The sequence below is a fragment of the Henckelia pumila genome, chromosome 2 (genome assembly GCF_033568475.1).
Source record: "Henckelia pumila isolate YLH828 chromosome 2, ASM3356847v2, whole genome shotgun sequence".
NCBI classification, from domain to species: domain Eukaryota; kingdom Viridiplantae; phylum Streptophyta; class Magnoliopsida; order Lamiales; family Gesneriaceae; genus Henckelia; species Henckelia pumila.
In genome coordinates, this window is record NC_133121.1 from 142,811,670 (window position 1) to 142,833,994 (window position 22,325).

At 30.9% G+C, this 22,325-nt stretch overlaps 2 protein-coding genes across 2 annotated transcripts; both read left to right on the top strand.

Annotated features, from left to right (window-relative positions):
* Window positions 1-7,690: 7,690 nt before the first annotated feature.
* LOC140882679 (protein LATERAL ROOT PRIMORDIUM 1) lies at window positions 7,691-10,199 on the top strand. Its single transcript, XM_073288820.1, has 2 exons — window positions 7,691-9,479; window positions 9,584-10,199. Exons 1-2 carry the CDS (start codon window positions 8,723-8,725, stop codon window positions 9,928-9,930), a joined length of 1,104 nt encoding a protein of 367 aa, XP_073144921.1. The 5' UTR covers window positions 7,691-8,722; the 3' UTR covers window positions 9,931-10,199.
* A 7,580-nt stretch (window positions 10,200-17,779) lies between these two features.
* LOC140883346 (uncharacterized) lies at window positions 17,780-20,013 on the top strand. The gene is made up of 4 exons (XM_073289781.1): window positions 17,780-18,047; window positions 18,352-18,503; window positions 18,999-19,103; window positions 19,365-20,013. Exons 1-4 carry the CDS (start codon window positions 17,976-17,978, stop codon window positions 19,795-19,797), a joined length of 762 nt encoding a protein of 253 aa, XP_073145882.1. The 5' UTR covers window positions 17,780-17,975; the 3' UTR covers window positions 19,798-20,013.
* The last annotated feature ends 2,312 nt before the right edge of the window (window positions 20,014-22,325 follow it).

A 22,325-nucleotide genomic window follows, 5' to 3' on the forward strand; every position in this document is an offset into this window, starting at 1 on the left:
AATGTCGAAAACAAAAAGACAAGTTCTTATTCGAAAGATCAAATGAAGAGAAACCAGTAATGGATATCTCAACACTTCCTGAGATAAGAATAAAGACATTGATTGATATGATCTCAAAAACAGGAAAATTGATGGAAACTCAAAGGTTAAAATAAATTTTACAACCAGTAAAATTTTATTAACCACTGGACACAAGGAGACAATCCAAAAGAAAGAACAAGCCATGTTAGCTCAATTCGAAGCTCCAATCTATGAAGCAAGAGTTGACATGACCCGAGAAACCCAACAAATGTTATGTCAAAGACTAAGAACAATGATATCCACTCACAAATGTGGACATTGCCAACCCATTCAGACAGAAGAAGCAGATGTCAAAGAGGACAAACCAGCTGTCAAAGAAGACAAACCAATAAAAAAATGGTCCGAATGCACCAGTGATTCAAAGAGTGACACAATGTAAAAACAAATGAAATCATAGACCACACCACATGTTAAAGGCATCCACTCAGATGTAAAATGAGATGTTTCCATTATGTAGTGTCGGGTGGTCCCCCTCTTTTCTTTTATTTTTAATTATATATGCGTTTCTCCATGCCTATAAAAGAAGATGTTTTGTGCTGTAAAAGAGTAAGTGAAGTTTGAGTATCTCTCTCTTCTTAAAGTTTCTTACAATCTAGTTCATACAAGGCGTATGAAAACTATCAGAAACTAAGAAACATAAAATCAGAAACAAAAATAAGCCTTATGGCTAATAACTAAACAAGCAGGGCGTAAGGAGGATAAGGTTGGAAACCAATCATTGAATATTCATGGTTAAGAGTAAACCTGGAGATCCATAGAGCGAGTACCAGTTGATCAAGTGATCATTAAGGAAAAGCAAGGATTTGGCCTCTGCTCAAAACCAAGATTCATTCAAACAAGATAACCTTTCTAAACCTCCTGCAGCCCTTAATTCAAAGAAATAGTCAAAATACATTAATCATGTCATCATCATTTATAAGAAATGAAAGATTAATAATAAAAAACTGGTTCAAAATAGAAGATGATCATGAATATGATACATTTCATGAATATCGTTTAAATACTTCTGATTTAACCATATTTGAATCAATTTATCAACTAAAATTTGTATTAATAATCCATGAATGGAACCAAACTAATATGAAAACATTTATCTGTTATAAATGAATCAGATCTGAAAATCCATGAATCAGATCTGTAAATCCATGAATAAGAAAATTCATAAGAATTTGAAGAATTCCGCAACCTGGTATCAGAGCTTAAATAAAGCAAATTATTAATGCTTGGATTAACTTTAGATATTGAGATTAAAACTTTATTTGATAAAATAATCTTACTAAAAGATTTACGTCAAATAGATCAATTATGGAATAAAATAAAAGATCTCCAAACCTTTTATTTCAAAAATCATAAAAAAGAACATTTTTCAAGCAACTGGAAAATGATAATTCAAATTTCTGAAAACGATGAAATTGAAGACATAACAATATGTTATGAATAAGAACAAACTTTGTTATCGAAATCCGATCAACAAAAACAAAATAATAAAAGTAACAATTTTTACTAAATGGAAAATGTATGAAAATACAAAAATAAATATCTTTAATTTATATTCTCAAAATATAAATTTTGATATAAAAAATTGTGAAAACAATTTGAAACATCTTAAAAATTGTCAATCTTCAATTGATAGTTTCGAAGATTTTCAGAATTTATTAGAACAGATAGATTCGACAAAAAAACTTTTAATAGCCTTAAGAAAATTAAGAAGTTCTATCATCTGTTAAAATGATAGAAGTAACAATTCCAAATCAAAACAACCTGGTCGATGAATCTGAAGAATCTGAAGAAAACCAAGAGTATAATTTGAATATTATATTCAATCAAAGCAAGTTTGCTGAAATACAGAAAACAGGGTTTTCTAATTCAAAAACAAATCTAATAGACCAACCAGGAATACTAAGCAAGATTTCAAATTTTATTAATCCCAGGAAAAATTTAATTTATTATTCGATTCGTACAAAAGAACGATCTTGTAAAATAAATAACGAATCAAGGTCTAATACTCTGAAGTTATTAACAACTCAAGATATTAATACCATCATGACAAAAGCCAGTGAAAAAGAACAATCTGAACTGAAATATGTTCATATCGGAGGAATTGAAATAATAATATCAGCTCACTACCGAGAAGAAATAGATACACCAATTGAAATAACAGTTCGTGACAAAAGAATACGTAATTTCGAGGATTCCTTGGAAAAATTGAAGGAAATTTATGTTACAAAAAGATGAAATTTTGTATTTATCCACAATACAATATATCTCTTTTTGATAAAAACATAAATGACGTTTTAACATTAGATTATTACTTTTATAGAAATAATCTTATGTTAACAGGAAACCATCCGATCAATATAAACTATGTTGTCGGTTTAGCAATAAGTAATAATTCTCAAACAGGAATAATTTCAACAAAACCAACTATTTATGTTGAAAGAATGTTTGAAAATATTACAAGAATTGAACACCCTCGAAAAGCATTTATTGAAGAAATAAATCCCTATAAAAGATGGAGTTCAGATGACCTCCAAATCACAAAATAGTCTGTACCAAGAAGATCATTATCATTTGCTAGAAATGATGAAGATATTCTTGATAAGATTGGAACCATGAATCAAAATATTCTTAAAATTAAACAAGCTATTGTTAATGAGTCAACCTCATCGCAATGACGTCCTTAATAAAATTAAAAAAAGATCTAGGAGATTTAGAAAATAATATTAATAAGATCAATCTATCAATACAAGAATTAGAGAAAAATTTCAAAGAATATATTGATTTAGCAACGACTAGATTAATAATTGAACAAGAAAGACATAGTAATGAAATATTAAACTATCTTAAGGAAGTTCTTCCAATAGATAAAGGAAAAAGAAAAATGGAAGAAAAACCACCATTCAAAATTGAATCATGGTATAGAAATCCCCTTAGTTATGGCAAACATAAGTATGGAGATGTTTAGTGAAACCGACTCATCTGATTTTGAACAAATAGGAGTAAATACAGAAGAATTATATCATTCAGAATTATATCATTCACATCAGGATTCAGAACAATACAGAGATATGGATATTTCAGAATCAGAATCTGAAGATGATTCTAGACCACGATTAAATCTACGAACGAATGTAAAAGGTAGTGGTGGAAGAGATGATGAAGAATTTAAATATAACAGAGACCAATACTCTGGATCTTATAAAGATGTTAGAGATATTCTTATAGAATCAAAAATATCAGGATTTTTGAAACAAAATATCTTAGATTTAGGATGTTCAACAGCCAAAGAAAGAAAATCAAAGATAGATCATTGGGCAAATGAACTATCAGTACAAATTCAATTAACACCATTATTAGACAAAAGTGAGAATATTCAAGTTTTAACTCATGAGATGATAAAAATGACACTGGTAGGAGCAGTAAGAACTTGGGCTGAAAACCTAGTAATTACTAATCTACCACAAGGAATGACAGGACATCGATATTTCGAACTATTTGTTGATGCCTTGTACCAAGAATTTTTAGGAGTTTCTAATAATGATGCTAATTTGGTAGCTAAGAATATAAAACAAAATAGAGCAATCTTTATATTAGATAATATTAAATTATGCAATTTATGTTACTTAGAAGAATTTATTTGTGATTATGAAACAAACTATTATCAATTAATAGATGCTGATAAAAAGGAACATTATAAACTAAGTATCTTTAATAAGATACCTAATATACCTATACACAGTAAAGATGAATTCTTAACTAGTCCTTATGCTAAAACTTTAGGAAGAGCTATTAAATTCATCAAAGACATAATAACAAAGAAATGTCATGAAGTAACACTAAATAAAAGAATCTCTAAATCCTACAAACAAAACAATAAACTTTGTTGTGACAAAATGGAATTCACAGTAAAAAAATACGGTTGCAAAACAAACATGTCACACAAATATTTAAAACGACAGAAACAGAATAAATTTAATAAACCTTATAAATCTTTTAATAAGAAATTTATTCCCTATAAGAAAAAAAAAATTAAATTTTTTTTTTCAGAAAACCTTATAAAAGAAAATTTTATAAAAAGTTTGATAACAAAAAACCACCTTACCCAAAGGGTAAAGGAAAGAATTGCACATGTTGGTTGTGCAACGAAGAAAGACATTATGCGAATGAATGTCCAAAACGAAACGAAATAAAATTAAACTTCTTGAAGAAATATATACTATTGGATTCTATCCCGTAGAAACAATTGAATTTTCATCCGATGATAAAAATATTTATTATCTTGATGAATCAAGTGAATCAGATTTTGAATCCGATTCCATATTTGATAATTCAAGAAATAATAATGATTAAAATAACGACAAGGGCATTTTCGCAAAAACAAATATATGGAGTAAATTGAAAGTTATGTTTGATTTAGGGAGTTATCTACAAGTTGCCCTTAATATATAGTGCACCGATATTTCGATTATTACATCTATTATATCTCTGGATTTATATTTCATGTATTATGAGATATTGACACGTAATTTTTCATATTAGGTTTTTTGTGATATAAGAATCGATTGATTTACACGTATCATCCACTCATATATATATATATATATATATATATATTGTATATATAAATAAATAAAATGTGTATTTTCCAAAAAAAATGTATATTCAATCTCTATTATATTTATAAGCATCGGAGAGACTTGGGTACGTTGACATAACAGACTTCATATTTTTGCCTTTTATTAATGGTTATTTAATTATAAAAATATCACTTTTATTTTTTTGCCCCTTTGGTGGATATATATTTAATTAAGAAAATGTCATTTATATATTTATTTTATTTTTCATTTACTTTCCTTTGTTTTTCGTTATAAAAAACAAACAATACAAATACATAATACGTGTATCCGATAGTCCTTAACACTGGTATACAATACACAAGGAATTCTCACGGGTTCAAGAAATCCAATAATGTTGTACGAGAATACCATTATAAAATGAACAAATTAAATTAATGGGTGAGTCCGGTTAAATACTTAAATATTTACATTTTTAATTTCTTGAAATTATTAATCACTGTAGCCCTGTTTTCTAAAGTAAAATTAAGTTTCAAAAGTAAAACGAGCAGTACAGTATTAATCTTCATTTTCTCTCTGTAACAATTAGGCCTCTCAACTATTAATCACTTAATATTTTCTTGATTTCTAATGATGCATTGTGTTTTTGCAATGTTTTTTGAACAAATATTTCGGTTGTATTGTTACATCTACATTATCTACTATTGCATCAACTTTCTGGATAATGCATCAAGCTCTATATATATAATATCATAGACTTGGACTTTTCTTACAATTAAGTAGCACATGATTTATTGAATTTGAAAAGGACCCTCATCCTAAACCTTAAATTACTTCACCAAAAATAGAAATTGTATTCTCCTTCAAAAATTTTTTTTTTTAAAAAAAAACAGAAATAGTATATATTGATTTTATTGATAAAATAGATAGAACAAACACGAATAATTGTCAAATTTGATTGTTCGTTGCTTCATTTGACATGCTTCACAAGTTATCCCTTTTGTTTCTTGATTTTTTTTTTAAATCATCGTGATTAATCTATACTATATATAAAGAATATGTGATTTATAAGAGAAAACAGGACGGTATTTTTTTTTCAAAATTACCCTTGTATAATATATATAAATAACACTTTAATTTGTTTTTGTTTTTTATATTTTTACATTTCAAAATTCAGTTTAATCTCTTGATAAATATTATACTTGCCTGCTTACACACACTAGTATTAATAATTAAAGTGCTGCTATGCTACAGATACATCGATTTTTACATCTATGTCTAAGATGACCAAATTTTCCCGCAAAAACCATATAATTACAACCCACTTTTCTGGAAACATTGTGTAGCAAAAAGAGGGGAAACAATTTTATTTCAAGTTATATATATATATATATATATATATATATATATATATATATATATATATATTCCTTTTGACAATGGTATTTTTTTTGTGAACTAAACATCATTTCATTAAGAGGTGAAATAGTCCCTTAATACAACATCTTTGATAAATAAAGGAATGGTTTCTGGTAGCACCAAGTTGGTAGTTTTGACAATTAATAATGGTATTAGATTTGTACTTTCATGTTCAGCAAACGAAAATAAAATTCAACATGTTATATTATTTTTCCAAGTCCCATTACTTATGAAAAATCAATTTACGTCAATTTATTCCATCTTATATTTTGAGAGCATAACATATACGATAAGTAAATTTAAACTAATATTTATAGAATTTAACTGATCCTCAAAAATAAGAGAATTATTTTATAAATTTAAATTGAAAAAAGAAACATAAAGTCATTTTAATCAAAATCTCCCGAGTAGTTGTAAATATGGTATAACGATAGGATTTTAGCAGCTTTAAGATTATTCTAATAATTATTCTCTGATTTGTTATACATGGAGAAGTTGGACACACCATATGCGGAAATTGTTGCGTGTTTTGAATAATTGAACGATGTCGCATCAAGCTAGTTTATGTTAAGTTACTTATTGTTAATTATTCCACCATGGAAAATGACAGTAATCTAATATCGATCTAACGGTGTCAACATATTTAAAATTTCGGAGTTCTAGATAGATTGTCATCGAAGGTAATTTTTGGGATAAAATATATAAATTAATGTAAGATTAAACACTAGCTTGTCGTTTTAAAAAAATTATAACTATTATTGTAACGCAAATTTTCTAACCATAGATATATCACAATCAAACAACAATGATTCAATCGGTTGAGTCGACGCTATCCGCAGGGTAATGCCCTGCGGGTGATGCGGCGGCTCATGATTGATTAAAATTAGTGGGCTCATGTGAAACCTAATATTTTTGATCAATCATAGGGTTACATGTCACCCGCAGGATAAATCACTCTCCTCTACCTTTTCATAATCTCCACTAATTTTATAATTCTTATTTTTCAACGACGTCCTTTACTTCATTGATTCTTGATTCTCCCAATATGCTGAATTATTTTTAATTTTATTATCCTCAAATTTTTTTTAATTTTATTATATTATAATATATATATATATATATATATATATGAGTTTCAGGCTGAAATCACCAGTGCATTTTTAAATTTTTATCTCGTTTTTAGTCAATTTATGGTTTCAAACTATGCTATTTTGCATTTTATTTCAATTTTAGTCCACATACAAGAAATATTGACACGATATCAAAAATAATGATATGCCATCGAAATTTGCGGATGCTAACGTGTCCGATGGAAAATGCAAATAATTAAGAATAATAAAATTGTGAAACGTGAACTAACCGATAAGTGACATGGCTAAAAAAGACCGTGGAAGCTAGATGATTAAAAGAAAATGAAGCTTCCTCTGGGATATGAATTGCCCACTATAAATCTTCATATAAGCACATTTTGATCAATATTTTCTAATATGACCACCCATGTCCTTATAAAGTTGAAATTTGCAAATTATGGAGGTTGTATTATTTTATACATAGTTCGGAAAAAAAGAAAGAGAATAAAAATAGAGAGACTAGAGAAGGGAAACAAAAAGGAGTGGTGGAGTTTGGCATGTGACTTTAGGGCTTCACAAAAACCTACAAAACAGAGAATTTCTTGCCTTTCCTCTCACTTTTGCTTTGTTTAACATTTTTTTTTTTAATACTAAAAAAATATTCTCTCTCCAATAATCACATCCCATAATAATCGATCATCTATAGCGAGCGAGCGAGAGGCAGACAAGAACCCACCTCATTTCTTCATCAAACCAATCTAGTATTCTCGATAATTGGTCGGCACCAACTCGTGTCTTTAATTGTGTTTGGGGGGGGTCTAGCTCTCCTTTTTTCTTCTCCCCTTCTTGATATATATCTCTCCACAGTGTTGGATTTAATTCCCATTTAATATTTTTTGCTGCTTTCGGCTTGATTTCTTGAATTCTGTCTTTATCTATGATAATATGTTGTTGGGGTCAAGGCTCACAAGTGAAGTCCCTCTCTGGGAAGAAACTTAACTTTTTTTTTCATGAATAAAGCCAAGGGGACAGTGTACCAGTAAGTATCAGTGATGTATGGTGTGTGGAAGCTGCTCCAGTAGAAAGGAAGAAGATCGATCGAAGACCCCATCCGCAGCAGCACTAGTAATTGTGTTTTAATCTCTGTCTCACAAATCTTTCTCCTGCGCTCTGAAGAATTTCAGTGACCCCACTTTGTTTGTGTTTTTTTTTTAAATCGAATATATAATAACGACTGCTTCTTAGATTCTTCAAGATTTGGCAAAAAAAAAAAGAAAAGGAGAGGATATCTTGCCCTTGATAGAGACAGATATACTTGGTGTTTATTTTATTTTATATAGTTTTTTTTGTGTATTTGTGGTGATTTGTTGAGGAAAATATTTGAAGAAATTTGGAAAGAAATCAGCAGTTGTGGCTACTACTCGGAGGTTGACTTCCGATTCTGGCGCTTTTGCTGATTGGGTGGGTTCTTCTTCATCTTCAGCCGGGGATTTGTCCTTGGGATTTAATGCGGGGTCCGCCGGCGCCGCTGCTCCCGCCGCGAATAACGGCGGAGCTTCTGCTGCTGCTGCTGGGGGTATGTGGTCTTCCACCAGGCACATAAACTGCGGCCTTCCGCCGGAGTTTTTCTTCGTTGCTCCGGCTTCTTCTTTCCAGCATCACCACGCAGATGCCGCCGCCGCAGCCACTACGATTAACTTCGACCCTCATCCATTCAATGCCTCCAGTGCTATCGGAGTTGGCGTAGGCGTGATCCCCCTCCTCACCGCCACCCCATGTCTAGCTCAGCAAAACATCGGCGGCGGCGGTTCGACGACGGATGACGAAGTGTTCAACATGGCTCGCAGCCGTAGCGGCGGCGGAGGGATGCAGCTGTGGCAACACCAGCAGAGCCAGAACTCCTCCGCGTACAGCTCTAAAAAACCCATGGTTCTGGACCACACGAGCCTGCTCCAAACCGGAGCCGGCGGAAGCACCGCCGCCGCTTGTGGGATCGGAGGGGCGTCGTCTTCTTTAGGAGCCACCACTTGCCAAGACTGCGGAAACCAAGCCAAGAAAGACTGTATCCACAGGAGATGTAGAACTTGCTGCAAAAGTAGAGGATATGATTGCGTCACGCACGTAAGAAGCACTTGGGTCTCCGCCTCCCGCCGCCGCGAGCGGCAGATCGCTAGAGAAAATGTCCCCGCAGCTGGATCTTCTCAATCTACTTCCGGGAACAAGAAACCTAGACTAGGCGGCGGCACTTCTCAAACCACCACCACCACCGCTTCCCATACTTCAACCTCTAACACCACTCCGCCAAGAAGCTTCGACACCACTTCCAGCCACCAAGGTCCGATCTTTATACCATTTTCACATCCATCCCTTCATTTCATGCAAAAAAGAAAAACAAAGATTCCTAATTTATACCATACTTAACTGTGTCATTATTATTAGATGCATCCATTAGAGATTCATTGCCTGGGCAAGTTCGGGCACCCGCAGTTTTCAAGTGCGTAAGAGTAACAGCACTGGATGATGGGGAAGACGAGTATGCATACCAAGCCGTTGTGAAAATAGGAGGCCATGTTTTCAAAGGCTTCCTATACGACCAAGGGATAGAAGGAAGAGATGCTTCATTTCCCAACATATCTGAATTACATCTAGGCGGTGGCGGTGGCGGTGGCGGAGGCGGAAGAGGCGGCGTTTCCTCTACCGCGGCGGATCTTCATCCAACCGACATTCTTGCGGCCTCCGGAGGTGGTTTTCTTGGAGGAACTAGTTATGGTAATTCAATGAACTAATTATATATTATCAGGGTTTAATTAATGAGAAAACCTTGTTTTAATTAATTTACCCGAATTTTTATCAACATTAGCATGCTGGGGGAATATATAGGGTCTTTGATAATTCTGTGTTTGTAACCCTCGTTTTGCCTTAGGTTTCAGGTCTTTCCTCTATCTGCCTGCCCAGCCCTAAAATATTCCTGGGTATTGTATCATATAATTGTCAAAAATATTACTCTCTTTAATTATGTGCTAGCTAATAACAATCAATCTCTCTATATTTTTTTATTCGTTTGCATTATTAACTGTGAAATTTCATAATTTGAGTCCTAGCTATGAGTTGAAATAATATATCAATGTCTTCTTTTCCATTAAATAATCCCCTTTTGGACTATTTTTTGATCAGTTTGTTATCTTGTGGCAACATGTCATGAAAATCTTGATGCTTTCGCAAGTGTTATAAGCTTGATTTTCGTTATGGGTTACGTCTGGATGAAAAGATTTGATTTCATGAATTCAAAATTGTATTATCGACGTACCCGGGTTAGTACTGGAGTATAAATTTAACTTAGCTAGTAATTAGTTCACTTGAGGGATCTATATATCTATAACATCACCAGGGTATATATATGGATGTCATGCAAAGTAAGTTGGGAATTATTGGGGGATATATATTTCAACTTGTGTTTTAATCTTTACAAAAATAAGACCAGGCTCTACTTTTTCAGATGTTTTTCATATTAAATAATGTTCTATTGATGATCAAACAAGAACCAATAATATTTTGTGTCACATCTTATGATTTTAATCCCTTGTCAAAACATGCATATACTTGTAAATTCACCATATCATAATATTATGTTTAATTTAATTCATGTCCAATGTAAAAATCGTGTGTTAAATTGTAGAATATTATATTAATAATATATCAGTGTTTTATGTGATCATTATTCTTAGGAGAGGTATAATCTAGATAATACATTGTGGCCATGCATGGAACAAGCTAAGAAAATAGAGGAATCAGTATGTTAAGATAGTGTTTGGAAGGGAGCTTCTAACAAGCATTTTTTAGTTTTTTTTAACAAAATTTTGAAATTTTATTAAATTAATTTTATTAAAAAAAATGAGAAGGTTTTTTTTAAAAGCTCTCTTAAACATTATATGCATTGAAATGGTATTTTCCGAATCAAATTATGAATTTATTTATAAAATGATGTATAATATATTTATATGATATTAAAATTAATGTCTATATATATATATATATATATATATATATGTAGTCACAGACTAGGGATCTTAAACTAAGCAGGAACAATAATTGATATACTAGTTTGGACTTGAGTTGTTGCGATGTCACCATCATCATATATATATATATATACAATATTGATGAAGAATTAAAAGGATAGCTAGCAGTACTGAATATCGGGGTTTTCACTTTCGGCTGCTCGCTCTTCCACATGCATTGACTTTTAAACTCGTTTTATGGCTTTAAATTGCTCTGCCAGTGTCTTGTTTTTTCAGATTCTTTACCTTTTTATTTCATTTATATTTGTATATATATATATATTTATATTTGTTTATTATTATATATATTTTTATTACGATGGAACCGTAGTCATGAACATTTTCCGATGTGCACCGGATAAAATTACAGTGATGAAGATTGTAGCCTGCAAATCATGTATGTGTATTTGTTTATTATTATTATTATTATTATTATTATTATTATTATATGCATGTGTTGTAGAGAGATTTTGTGAGAGAATGAGGCAGCTAGCCTAGATTGCTATGTGGGCTCTCTGGTGGACGAAAACTGCGTATAATTTATATGAATGTATTTAATATGATTTGTTTTGGCTGCAATATTTGACCTTTCTGCCATATTCTTTCACATGTGATCTATACAAGATTTTAATTTATATTTATATATATACTGAAGAAATGCATCTATCTTTTTTAAAATTGTAAATGAAATTAACATGAATTTTTATGTTACGTTACATGGAACATTTAAGTTGGTACAAATATACCTAGCTCAAGTGTCGAGATCACTTTTAAGTAGGAAGAATTATGGCAAACAACAATAGGTTACGCGCATATTGTGTGTGTGTGTGTATATATATATACACACACATACACATATATTATTATATAATGTGTCTGTAGAATGGAATGATATGCCCCCTAAGCTACATTTATTTTATTAATTTGATAACATCTTTTATGCATGTTGTGCGTCTCTCTTTTAACTTTCGGCGTAAGATATGAGACATGTTCTTTGTCTTCGTGTATGGATATTTTATACACACGCATATAATATAATATAATATAATATAATATAATATAATATAATATAATATAATATTACATTGTATGTTATATAAAATATAAATATAATGGGAGTGAATTCCTTTTTCCATTAAATTTTACATTTCCGTTTATTATTTTACTTTTGAAGGATAAGGATGTTAATTAAAGGGAATGGATATTTTAGAAAATAATTCCTGCCATTCTATCGAATGCCATGTGACATGCTTGACTTATTAGCACTCGTGTTTTTGGTTTTTTTTTTTAAGCAAATAAGATGCATTAGATATCACCAAGAGATCATACATCCATAATCTATAATGAAAATACACTTTCAATTCCAGACATTCGAGAAGGATGTGAAGAGCAAAATGTGCTATACAATGAGCTACTTTATTAGCGTCTCGATTCACATGAGCTAGATTAATGAAATTATCAGATGCAACGAGAGCTCGAATATCCGCTAACATGACGTCTGCTGTGCTACGATTCTCGGTTGTCGATGTCGCTGCTTGGACGGCAAGGGAAGAATTCGAAAAAAAAAACATTTTCGAAGTCTGTATTAACCGCAAATGACATACCATGATAGATAGCCATAGTCTGTGCCATAAGCACTGATCCCGGATTATGAATACCACAAGAAGACATAGCTCGCAGAGAGCCAAAATTATATCACGAATCACCGCACCCACACTAAACTGACATTTTATCTCATCAAACCACGCATCAACATTGATCAGTCTGAAATGTTCATGCGGTGGTTTCGACCATTTTTTAACATGTATAGATTGAACATATTGTGTAGAGAGGGTAAGCTGGCTATTCTAGCTTTCTGGGATTTATCAAAATAAGGATCAACACAATCAAATATTAAACTGTCGTCGATCTTTGTGAGAGGCTTGTTTCTAATGACATTTCTTTCCAGATAGCCCATAACAGCATTGCAAAATACTTAAAATTGGCTTGAAAAGTATAGACACCAAATATATCCCACTATCCGTAAAAGACCACTATTAGCATCTTTTCAAATATGACCAATGTACATTGTACCCTTCCATGATTGAGAAATATGAGTACACAAAATGAGACTATGACTGGTAGAGGCATTAAACAAAGCCCCTCATTGCACATTTCCCATCAACAGGAACATGATGTCGAAGAAGAAGGTTCATTTTTGTGGGCATAAAATCATGTTACATCACACCATAAAAATATAAAAACCTTAGGAGGATTATGAAGGATGCAAATCAAATTCCACCAAGAAGACAAAGAGAATGAAGATTGCGGAGTAGGAAGCTCGAAACAACCTATCTCAAGCAAGCAACCTGTTTTCACCGAATATTAGCCCTTATTCCCCAATTTGCAGTATCTTCCGTATTTTGACGACCCAAAGGTATATCAAGAATGTAATCCGCCTCAAAGAACGAAAAGTAGCTCACACCTTCTCTTCATTCCAAATCTCTGAAAAAGGATATCAAGTTTTTCACCAGATCGTTGATAAGTTAAAATTATATAAGGAGCTACGACCACTATAACCAACCTTGGTATCCAAATGGTAGCGAGATGAGAAAAGTTAGGGATAAAAAAGTTATATCATTATTCATCCTCCAACCTTTAGTTGAAAGGATATTGTTATAATTAAGTTTCAAATCCGACATAATTTCTAATTTGATAGTTTTTATGTCGAACAAATTACAAGTCGTTGGCACATATTATTTTTTGTACTTAATTGTTAAGTTTGTTTATATATACCGCCTCTATCAAATTTGATTGAGTTTTTGTGGAATTTATTTATAGCTCAATCAAAAATATATTAACTCTAAAGTGCACTTGATAACTCTCAAAGGCTTTACTAACTTACATATATATGTTGTAAGCCTCTACGCGTAAGCAATGACGATTTTCAACTAGGAGGGGCGAATTCAATAAATTAAAAAAAAATTATTACAATACAAAGTGTATAATAAAAAATTATATATTCTTTCAAAAAAAATGTCATATATTAACTTCATATGTTTTTACAATAACACACTTCGAAATTTCATAGTTTAATTGAAAATATTGAATAATAGTTTTAATATCAACTGTATTGAACACATCACACTAAATATATGATATCAAACCATCATCTAACACATCATCTACCAACCGATTACAAAGTGATATTTTAATTATTTTTATTGTTGAAAACACTCTCTCTACGGTAGCAGCTACAACAAGTAATAACATCGTTAACTTTAAAAGTAAACATACCAAATGATATAATCGATCATTATTCGATTGGAACATCATTTTAGCAAGATCGCTAACCCGCAACCTTAGAGAACTGATTGTTACTTCGAATGTCAAAAATAAAGTTATAAAGTTGGTATTCAAGATGCATTAAATCCATTAAAAAAAATCAGGTAGATAAAATTGAGTAAACTGAATCAAATTTTAATGTCACATTCAAGCATTAAAGGCATTTTATTTTCCGAAAACAAATATGAGGCAATACAAAACATACTCTCAAATCTACTATAGTTTAAAATAAATTTATTCTATCTTATTCATTAAAGATCATCCTAATCAATATAAAATTAAATCGACATTCTAAAATATATTATATATATATTACTAATTTTATTATTAAAAAAATCAAAGAGGTGGTCGCACAATTAAACTTATATTTAAAAGATATATTATGTATATAGTACTAAATTTTTTTTATAATTTCAGGGGGGCGGTCGCACCCTTTTGGAACCATGTAACTCCGCCATTGCGTGTAAGTAAATATGTTACCCGAAATCAGGAGATCTAGGTTATAGGTAAATTCGGGTGGTCAGATGCTCCTTTAACGACACCAACGAGTTTTGGGATTGTCACATACGTCACAAACAACATTAGAGGGAGTTAGTTTATGCTACACCGGGAGTATTTCTCTCCCTATTTCTATACCATTAGATCACGTGAGACCCATATATTTTTATGAAAATTGATATATGTTTTGATGATCCAATGGTTGATATTTGACCACATCATAGGGGAGAAGTAATCCAAGTGTAGCATAAAATAATCCCATTAGAGGCTATGGATGCCTGAAGAAATGTACTCGGAAAACTAAAGAATTTTAGAACATAAACTAAGAATGTACATTGGAAAAAGGAACGATCCTTCTATATATATCTTTAAAGTTTTCAAGGTGGATCGCGGGCTTTAAAATTCTCACCCAAATTTGGGCTTGGCTTAGTGATTCTTGATTCTTAATCATTATTTGGTGCTCACTGTCCCCTTTAATTATAAGGATTTTTTTTTTGAAAGAATAATTATAAGGATATTAATAACTAGTGCCCATGTATTATATATATATATATATATATATATATTCAATACTTAATTTTTTTCACGTTAATTAATTTTCAAGACTGATATTATAAATAAATATTCAAAATTTTAAATTAAGATAAAGATTAATGTTTAGTAATTAATTTTTTTTAAAACCAGAAAAGATACGATAATCATAGATAAATTACAAATAAGATAGTTACTCTGCACTCGTTAAAATTATTAAGATCACATAGCTGATCATATAATTGTAGTTTTTATTTAGGATTCATCGAATTATTTAATTTTTTTAACATAGAGTGCATGTATTTAATTAAATAGTAAGATTACAATTTTTATCCTTTTAATTTTAATCTATTGAATTAATTATTTCAAACAGGTATCCATAGAAGGAGATAGCATAGGCCTAGTGTGGGTAGTTTGTCACCATTGAGCCCAAAAAACCAACATATTATAATATGTTTATTTAAATAATTTTAGACTCAATTTTTTTTATTTTTTTTCTTGCTATTATTAGAGGCCTATTTTTTCACATTGGCTTGAACCAAAAAACCCAACAATTATTTTCTTTTAAAATTTTAAACCCAAATTTTAAGCTCAAAATTTATTTTTTCTACATTCTATTATTATTTGGATAGACAGTGTATAAAGTTTGTACAATGTTTTTTTCCTCACATGCTGACACATACACTTTGATTAAAAACTTTTCTTATTCAAGTTACATGAGTCTGATCTTCCATCTTCCCTACAGAATTCAGAATTTCACCAAATTTTTCACTCGATTTTTCCATCATTGTATGTTGATCATTCAATTTTTTTTTTTTAAATCTTGTGCTTTTTTATGATAAAAAATCAATTCATGCTTATTTCTCGATTGCAGAGCTTTTTTTTAAATACAATTTTCTATCATATTTTGTTTTGATTACGGGTTCTCCATATTCTATTCTTCATCGTTTTTCCGACTCTTTCTCATCGATTAAGAGATTTTTTTAATTGTGTGTAGCTTGTATTCGAATTTTAAAACATTATTTCTACATTTCGATTAATCAGTACTTTTTTTTCTTCATTAATAAATATATTATATTATTTTCTACACTGGACTAAGATCTTAGCTTTGTTTCTGCTGATATCTATCAGCAGCGTACATATAAAATTTAATCAATAAAGCGTTCGTACATTAATGGTAATTTGTAAAGGTATATTCATCACATCCAAAACTTCAATATCATTGAACGACATTTTTTTTCTAAACAAGTATATATTATTGATTACTGTTGGGCATCATGACCATATTCAAGAGTTTTGTTTTTCTTTCTAACCTAGAGGAGAGGTATTTTATAATTGAATATCGAATTATTACAAATCTGGAGCCTTTGTTGTTGGATGAATAACAAGTTATCGGAACATGTTGTGATTAATAAACCATTTGGTGTGAATGATAAAATATTATTTGATTATTCATTCTTGTTTTATCAAATATTTGGCTCATATTTTACGAATAATTTGTATCATGAACTATTATCTTATTCAAAACTGTTGATTTATTGTATTTACATTATGAATATTTCGTTATCTCATCTATGAACCAAACGATCTGATGCAAATTGTCTTGAAAGTTTAGATCGTTGGTCCTAACTCCTAATATGTATATTTTGTTTTGAACGTACCTAATATGTATACTATTGGTTCTTATTGGGCTTATTTTAAAGTTTCGGGCGTCTGCGTTTTGGATGAACTGATGAAGGCAAACTTTTTCTGGGCTTTGACTTGCAAACAAGTACCAAAAGAAAATAAAATTAATCCTAGTACCTCAAGCAAAAAACCCAAAAAAGAATACCTTAAAACAAGCTGTCTTTAGAATTTTCCTTTTTCTTTTTAAAAAACTATTTAATTCCATAAATTTTATACGGATCAACACATTGTGTGTCGCTATTCACTAGTATTAGTAATATTTTAATAAAATTTTAGATGTTTCAGTTGATATATTACGATGATCGAAATGGATCTCATTGTTGTACAATGATATATTTCTTGTGAGATGGGTTAATATTATTCATATTTATAATAAAAAAATAAAATTTACGAATGATCCAAATAAAAGACCCGTATAACAAAATTAACTATGAATGATTCTTTGGTATTAAGAAAGGAGAGAGGGGTAAATGTGAGAAATCCATAATCTATTTCCCCAAGAGACATACGGCATATGCTTCGGTGTATTTATGTGATCCAAATCGAATGTACGCGCTAGGTTTCTGCCTCCATTTCCCCTTCTGCCCTTTCTGGAATCCGAATTATTCTTCAGATTCCCTCCTCCTTTGTTTTTCATCCAAATTTTTTTTTTCATTCAATCTGTACAGGTAATTGTTTAGATCTGAATTCTCAAATTCCTGGTGAAGATTTTTTCGCTCTGTAAATAAATAGATATGTCGGCGGCTGTTGAAATCTTCGATCACCAATTCGTTGACGGTCTTCAAGATCTCGCGATCCATAACCAGGTTTGTATTTTTTTTCCCTGATTCATCGATTTTCTGTCTTTTTCATTACTCGGTTTTAGTAGTTGTTCTTCTGCAATCAATTTATGGGGTGTTATTTATTTATTTTTTAAATCTAAAAAGGGGGTTGTACTGATTCTGAGTTGTGGGACCTGTTTTTGCTTCGAATATGGACGTGATTTGTTTAAATATTCGTTTGATTGTGTATGTGGTGTGGATGAGCAAGGATTTGATTTGTTTTTCTCAACACATGTGGAGATTCTTTTGACGTTTTGTTGATGAGATGTGTTGAATGTGTTGATTTCAGAAGGGAAGTTGTACAGAAGCAGATATTGATCGAGTAGTGTGTGAAACTAACAGTATGGATAGCTGTTATCATCATGGGGATTGTGCAATATGTTTGAACAAGATTGTGCTTGAAGAGACAGCTCTTGTAAAAGGTTGCGAGCATGCCTACTGGTTTGTCTGAATCTCTTTTGATGTACTCGTTCCTTTTGTCATCGTCTTCACCATGAATTTCTATGATATAGCCTGTGTATACCTACTTGTGTGTGATCCCTCGTTATTGAAGGATTTGTCAGTAGCATGAATTGATGCCTTGGTAGGCTGGTTTTTTGCATTCTTCTTTTGTACGCTGTTAAAGGCATTTGGGATTTATCTGTTTTATTTCATGAATTTAAAACTCAACTGCGAGTTTTCAATCTTTTCTGGAAGTATGTGAAATCCAGTCTCACTTCAATTTCTTCAGCAGGAGAATAAGATGCGGTTCTTTCTCAATATTATAATTTATATTATAGTTACTTGACACAAGTTGATCGGTGAATTATTGCCATTTATTGGTTATGACTACATAATTATTGGTTTGGAAATGATGACATGTTGTGATTTGCATATTTCCAATGATTGAAATGCCATTATTGCTCTCAACTAATAGTTGGTTATTTATTGATTCAGCGTGACTTGCATCTTGCGATGGGCCTCTTATAAAAATGAACCGACATGCCCTCAGTGTAAAATTCCATTCGAGTTCCTCAATATTCATCGCACACTTGATGGAAGGTAATTTAGTACCTCATTCTTATCTTGAGATGTAATTTATTTGGGCAATCTGGTAATAGACTAGTCATTTCAGGATGATGGGTCGAAGAAACGATGATTCTGTCTTTTACTTTTACATTTTCTAGATTAATCTTCAAATATGTTCTAACTTCTTACGTAGATTATGTGATGCCACAATAACATGATAAAAAGCTGAACGATTTTGTTAGAAAATATTTTGTTTCTTTTTTCTCTATCTTACAAAACGTGCACTTTGAACAGCATCAATGATTTCATGTTTGAGGAGAGTGTATGCCTTCTTCTTAGAGCTTCATGGTTCAACCCGTTGGTTGTGGTGGAACGGGAGGAGGTATATGATGAAATAGAAGATTATTACTACGAGGATGAGGAAGAAGATTTAGATGACGTTTACTTAAGTAGTTCCTCCAGTCTCCGTATTGGCAACCGGAGATGGGGAGACAATGGATTTGTTAGGTCAGGGAGGCAAGAAGCAAGACCTGTTCATCACCCAAACATTGATATTGCAGGTGCTGGTTCATCCCGTCAGCCTAAGAAGAAAGAGAAGAAAGAGACAGCCTCCAAAGAAATAGTTGGGCGACGTGCGAAGCGGGCATTAAAGCGTGAAGCTGCCGACAAGGCCGCCGCCGAAAAGCACCAGCAGCATTTGTTGAGGTTGGGCCGCAAGCAGATCTGATTCACAGCGAAGAAAACTTCAAGTCCCGAGTGTAGGCACATTGTACAGTATTTCTATGCTTTTTGTCTTCTGTGTAATAAGGAGAAGACTATACTGTTAACATGAGCTGTATCGTGAATATGGCTCCTTGTGTCCCCTCCAAGATTTAGCTGCTGTCGCCTTAATGTTGTACATTTAATTCTTAATTAATAATTAATTGGATTTTTCTTCCTTTGATTTTATGGAAACAAGATTAACTAATGTCTGATACTATTTAGACTCTTGCATTTACCCGGACCTTATAAGAAAATAGTGAGATTATTAAAATGTTTGAATCGGATGTAAAATAAGAGCGGATGAATGATAATGTGATTAGTTTAATTGATTAAATTTGAGATAAGGTGATAAATTAGATTTTTATAGTTTTAAATAAATAAATAATTAATTAATATAGTAATTTTATATCTGATTGATTTGTAGAAAATAAATTTATATTTTTAATCATGTATCTGGGTTTTTTTTTTCCCATAGTCAGCTACTGAGGAAGATCATCTAGACAGTCCTAGGGCCTTTTAAAGCGTAGCCTCAATTTTTTCAAAATATTATTATTATTATTATTATTATTATTTATTTGGTTTTTCTATTAAAACTTAGGAGAGCTTCTTAATTATTTTTTTTAAAAAAATAAATAGTGGTCAATTATTATTTTTTCTTTTTCTCAAAAATCTCTTTATTAAAAAAAAAACTATTTTTTTCGTTAAATTGCTCCATTTATGTGAATTAGGTTATACAAATTCAACTATTTGAAAAAAAAAGGCTCAACTATCCATCTTTTTTTTTTTTTGAATATAATTCCTTATCTAGTTGCCTATTGTGGTTGGTGTTTTATTTTTTATTATTTGATTCCATTTTTCTGTCTTTGAGAGTTTATAATCTTGTGTTTTTCTTATTTGGTTTTTGGACTGATTTTTTTACTCCATTCCATTATAATTATTTCTTGCAAATGTTAGTATTTAAATTACAATTCGTATTTTTTTATTAGATTTGTTGTGACAAAAATAAATTATTTATGCTTCTTTAGTTTGATTATTCTTATCTATTTGTATTATGCAATGATTCATCTATGATTAATGAGATTAAAAAGTTAATTGAGTGTTTTTTTAGTTTTAGTTTTTTTTTCTTATTTCAAAACAATATTTTATGTCATTGTTTTTAGTTACAATATTTTATAATTTTGATTATTAAATAAAGTAATCATGTCGATATTTAACAAAAAAAATTATATAGAACCTTCTCCCCAATTTTATGGAGACGGTACGGTTTTCCCACCATATTTGGTCATTCTTGATTGAATCTAACTTGTGCAAGAAATTGCTTATGTGAAGATTGTGGATGTTGACATGGATTTTCAGAAGATGCATAATATTTTGAACAAATCATGACATATATGCAGATTTTCTTTCAAAAATCCATGTCAATGTAATTTGTAAACGTTCATCACATAAACAATTTCAACAAACACTATGGTCTATGAACTTCGATAAAAACAAAAAAACAAAAAACAAAAATGAAAGAAAAATATGTAAGTTATATGGCTAAAAATATAATTCATCGATAATATAAAAATTACAAATTACATGATAAAAATGTAATATCCAAACAAAAACAGTGAAATCAATAACATTTGGTATACTATTCATTGTTATTATTTTTTTTGAAGGTGGTCTATTATTTATTATTGTGCATGGACGAATTAACCAACTCCTTGCAAGTTGACCTAAAACATATATTATTTGTTTTCAATGGATTGTCCAAATTGTTGTGGTAGATGAGCACTAATAGTTAAGAGTTACGATTTATCTATCAACACTTTTTCGAATTAGTCTATCGCGTAAGGTTCATCTAGCGAGGTTTACCGAATAACTTGATCAACAAACTGTTGTATTAGCCGGACACGGATCCAAAAATTAGAGTTAGTGTGAGCTTGAATTTAATGTGATAAATTATATATTATTACAAGAAAATTTAATATATATATATATATAACAAAAAAATCATTACATTATACTATTAAAAAAATAGAAAATTTATTTTTGAGCCCATATGTTTGTCTTTTTTGCGATTTTGGTCATTTATGTTGTCATATTTCAATTTTAGCCTTTCAGTTTCGTTTTTTGCAATTTTAATTTTTTTTTGACTTTACAATGACATGAAAACAATGCAGTGTTGATGTGTATAGTGTCACACAAACACTTCCTATAAAAAGAGAATAGAATTGGCAAAAATTTAAAAAATTGAAAGAAAAAAGTGAAATTTGATAACATGAGGTTGTGCGTTAAAAATAAGATGATGGACTGGGCTTTGAGCGTGCAAAATGTTAGTTTTAGTGGACTAAGTAAAAAACATACATAGCTAATAACAAAAATTTGAGGTGAGCTACAACATAGAACTATCCTAAGCTGGATCCGTCCTTGAGCCGGAGATATTACATAATATCTAACTAGCCTAGTTTAGAGGCATATAACGAACGTAGTTTGCAAGTTTCATTA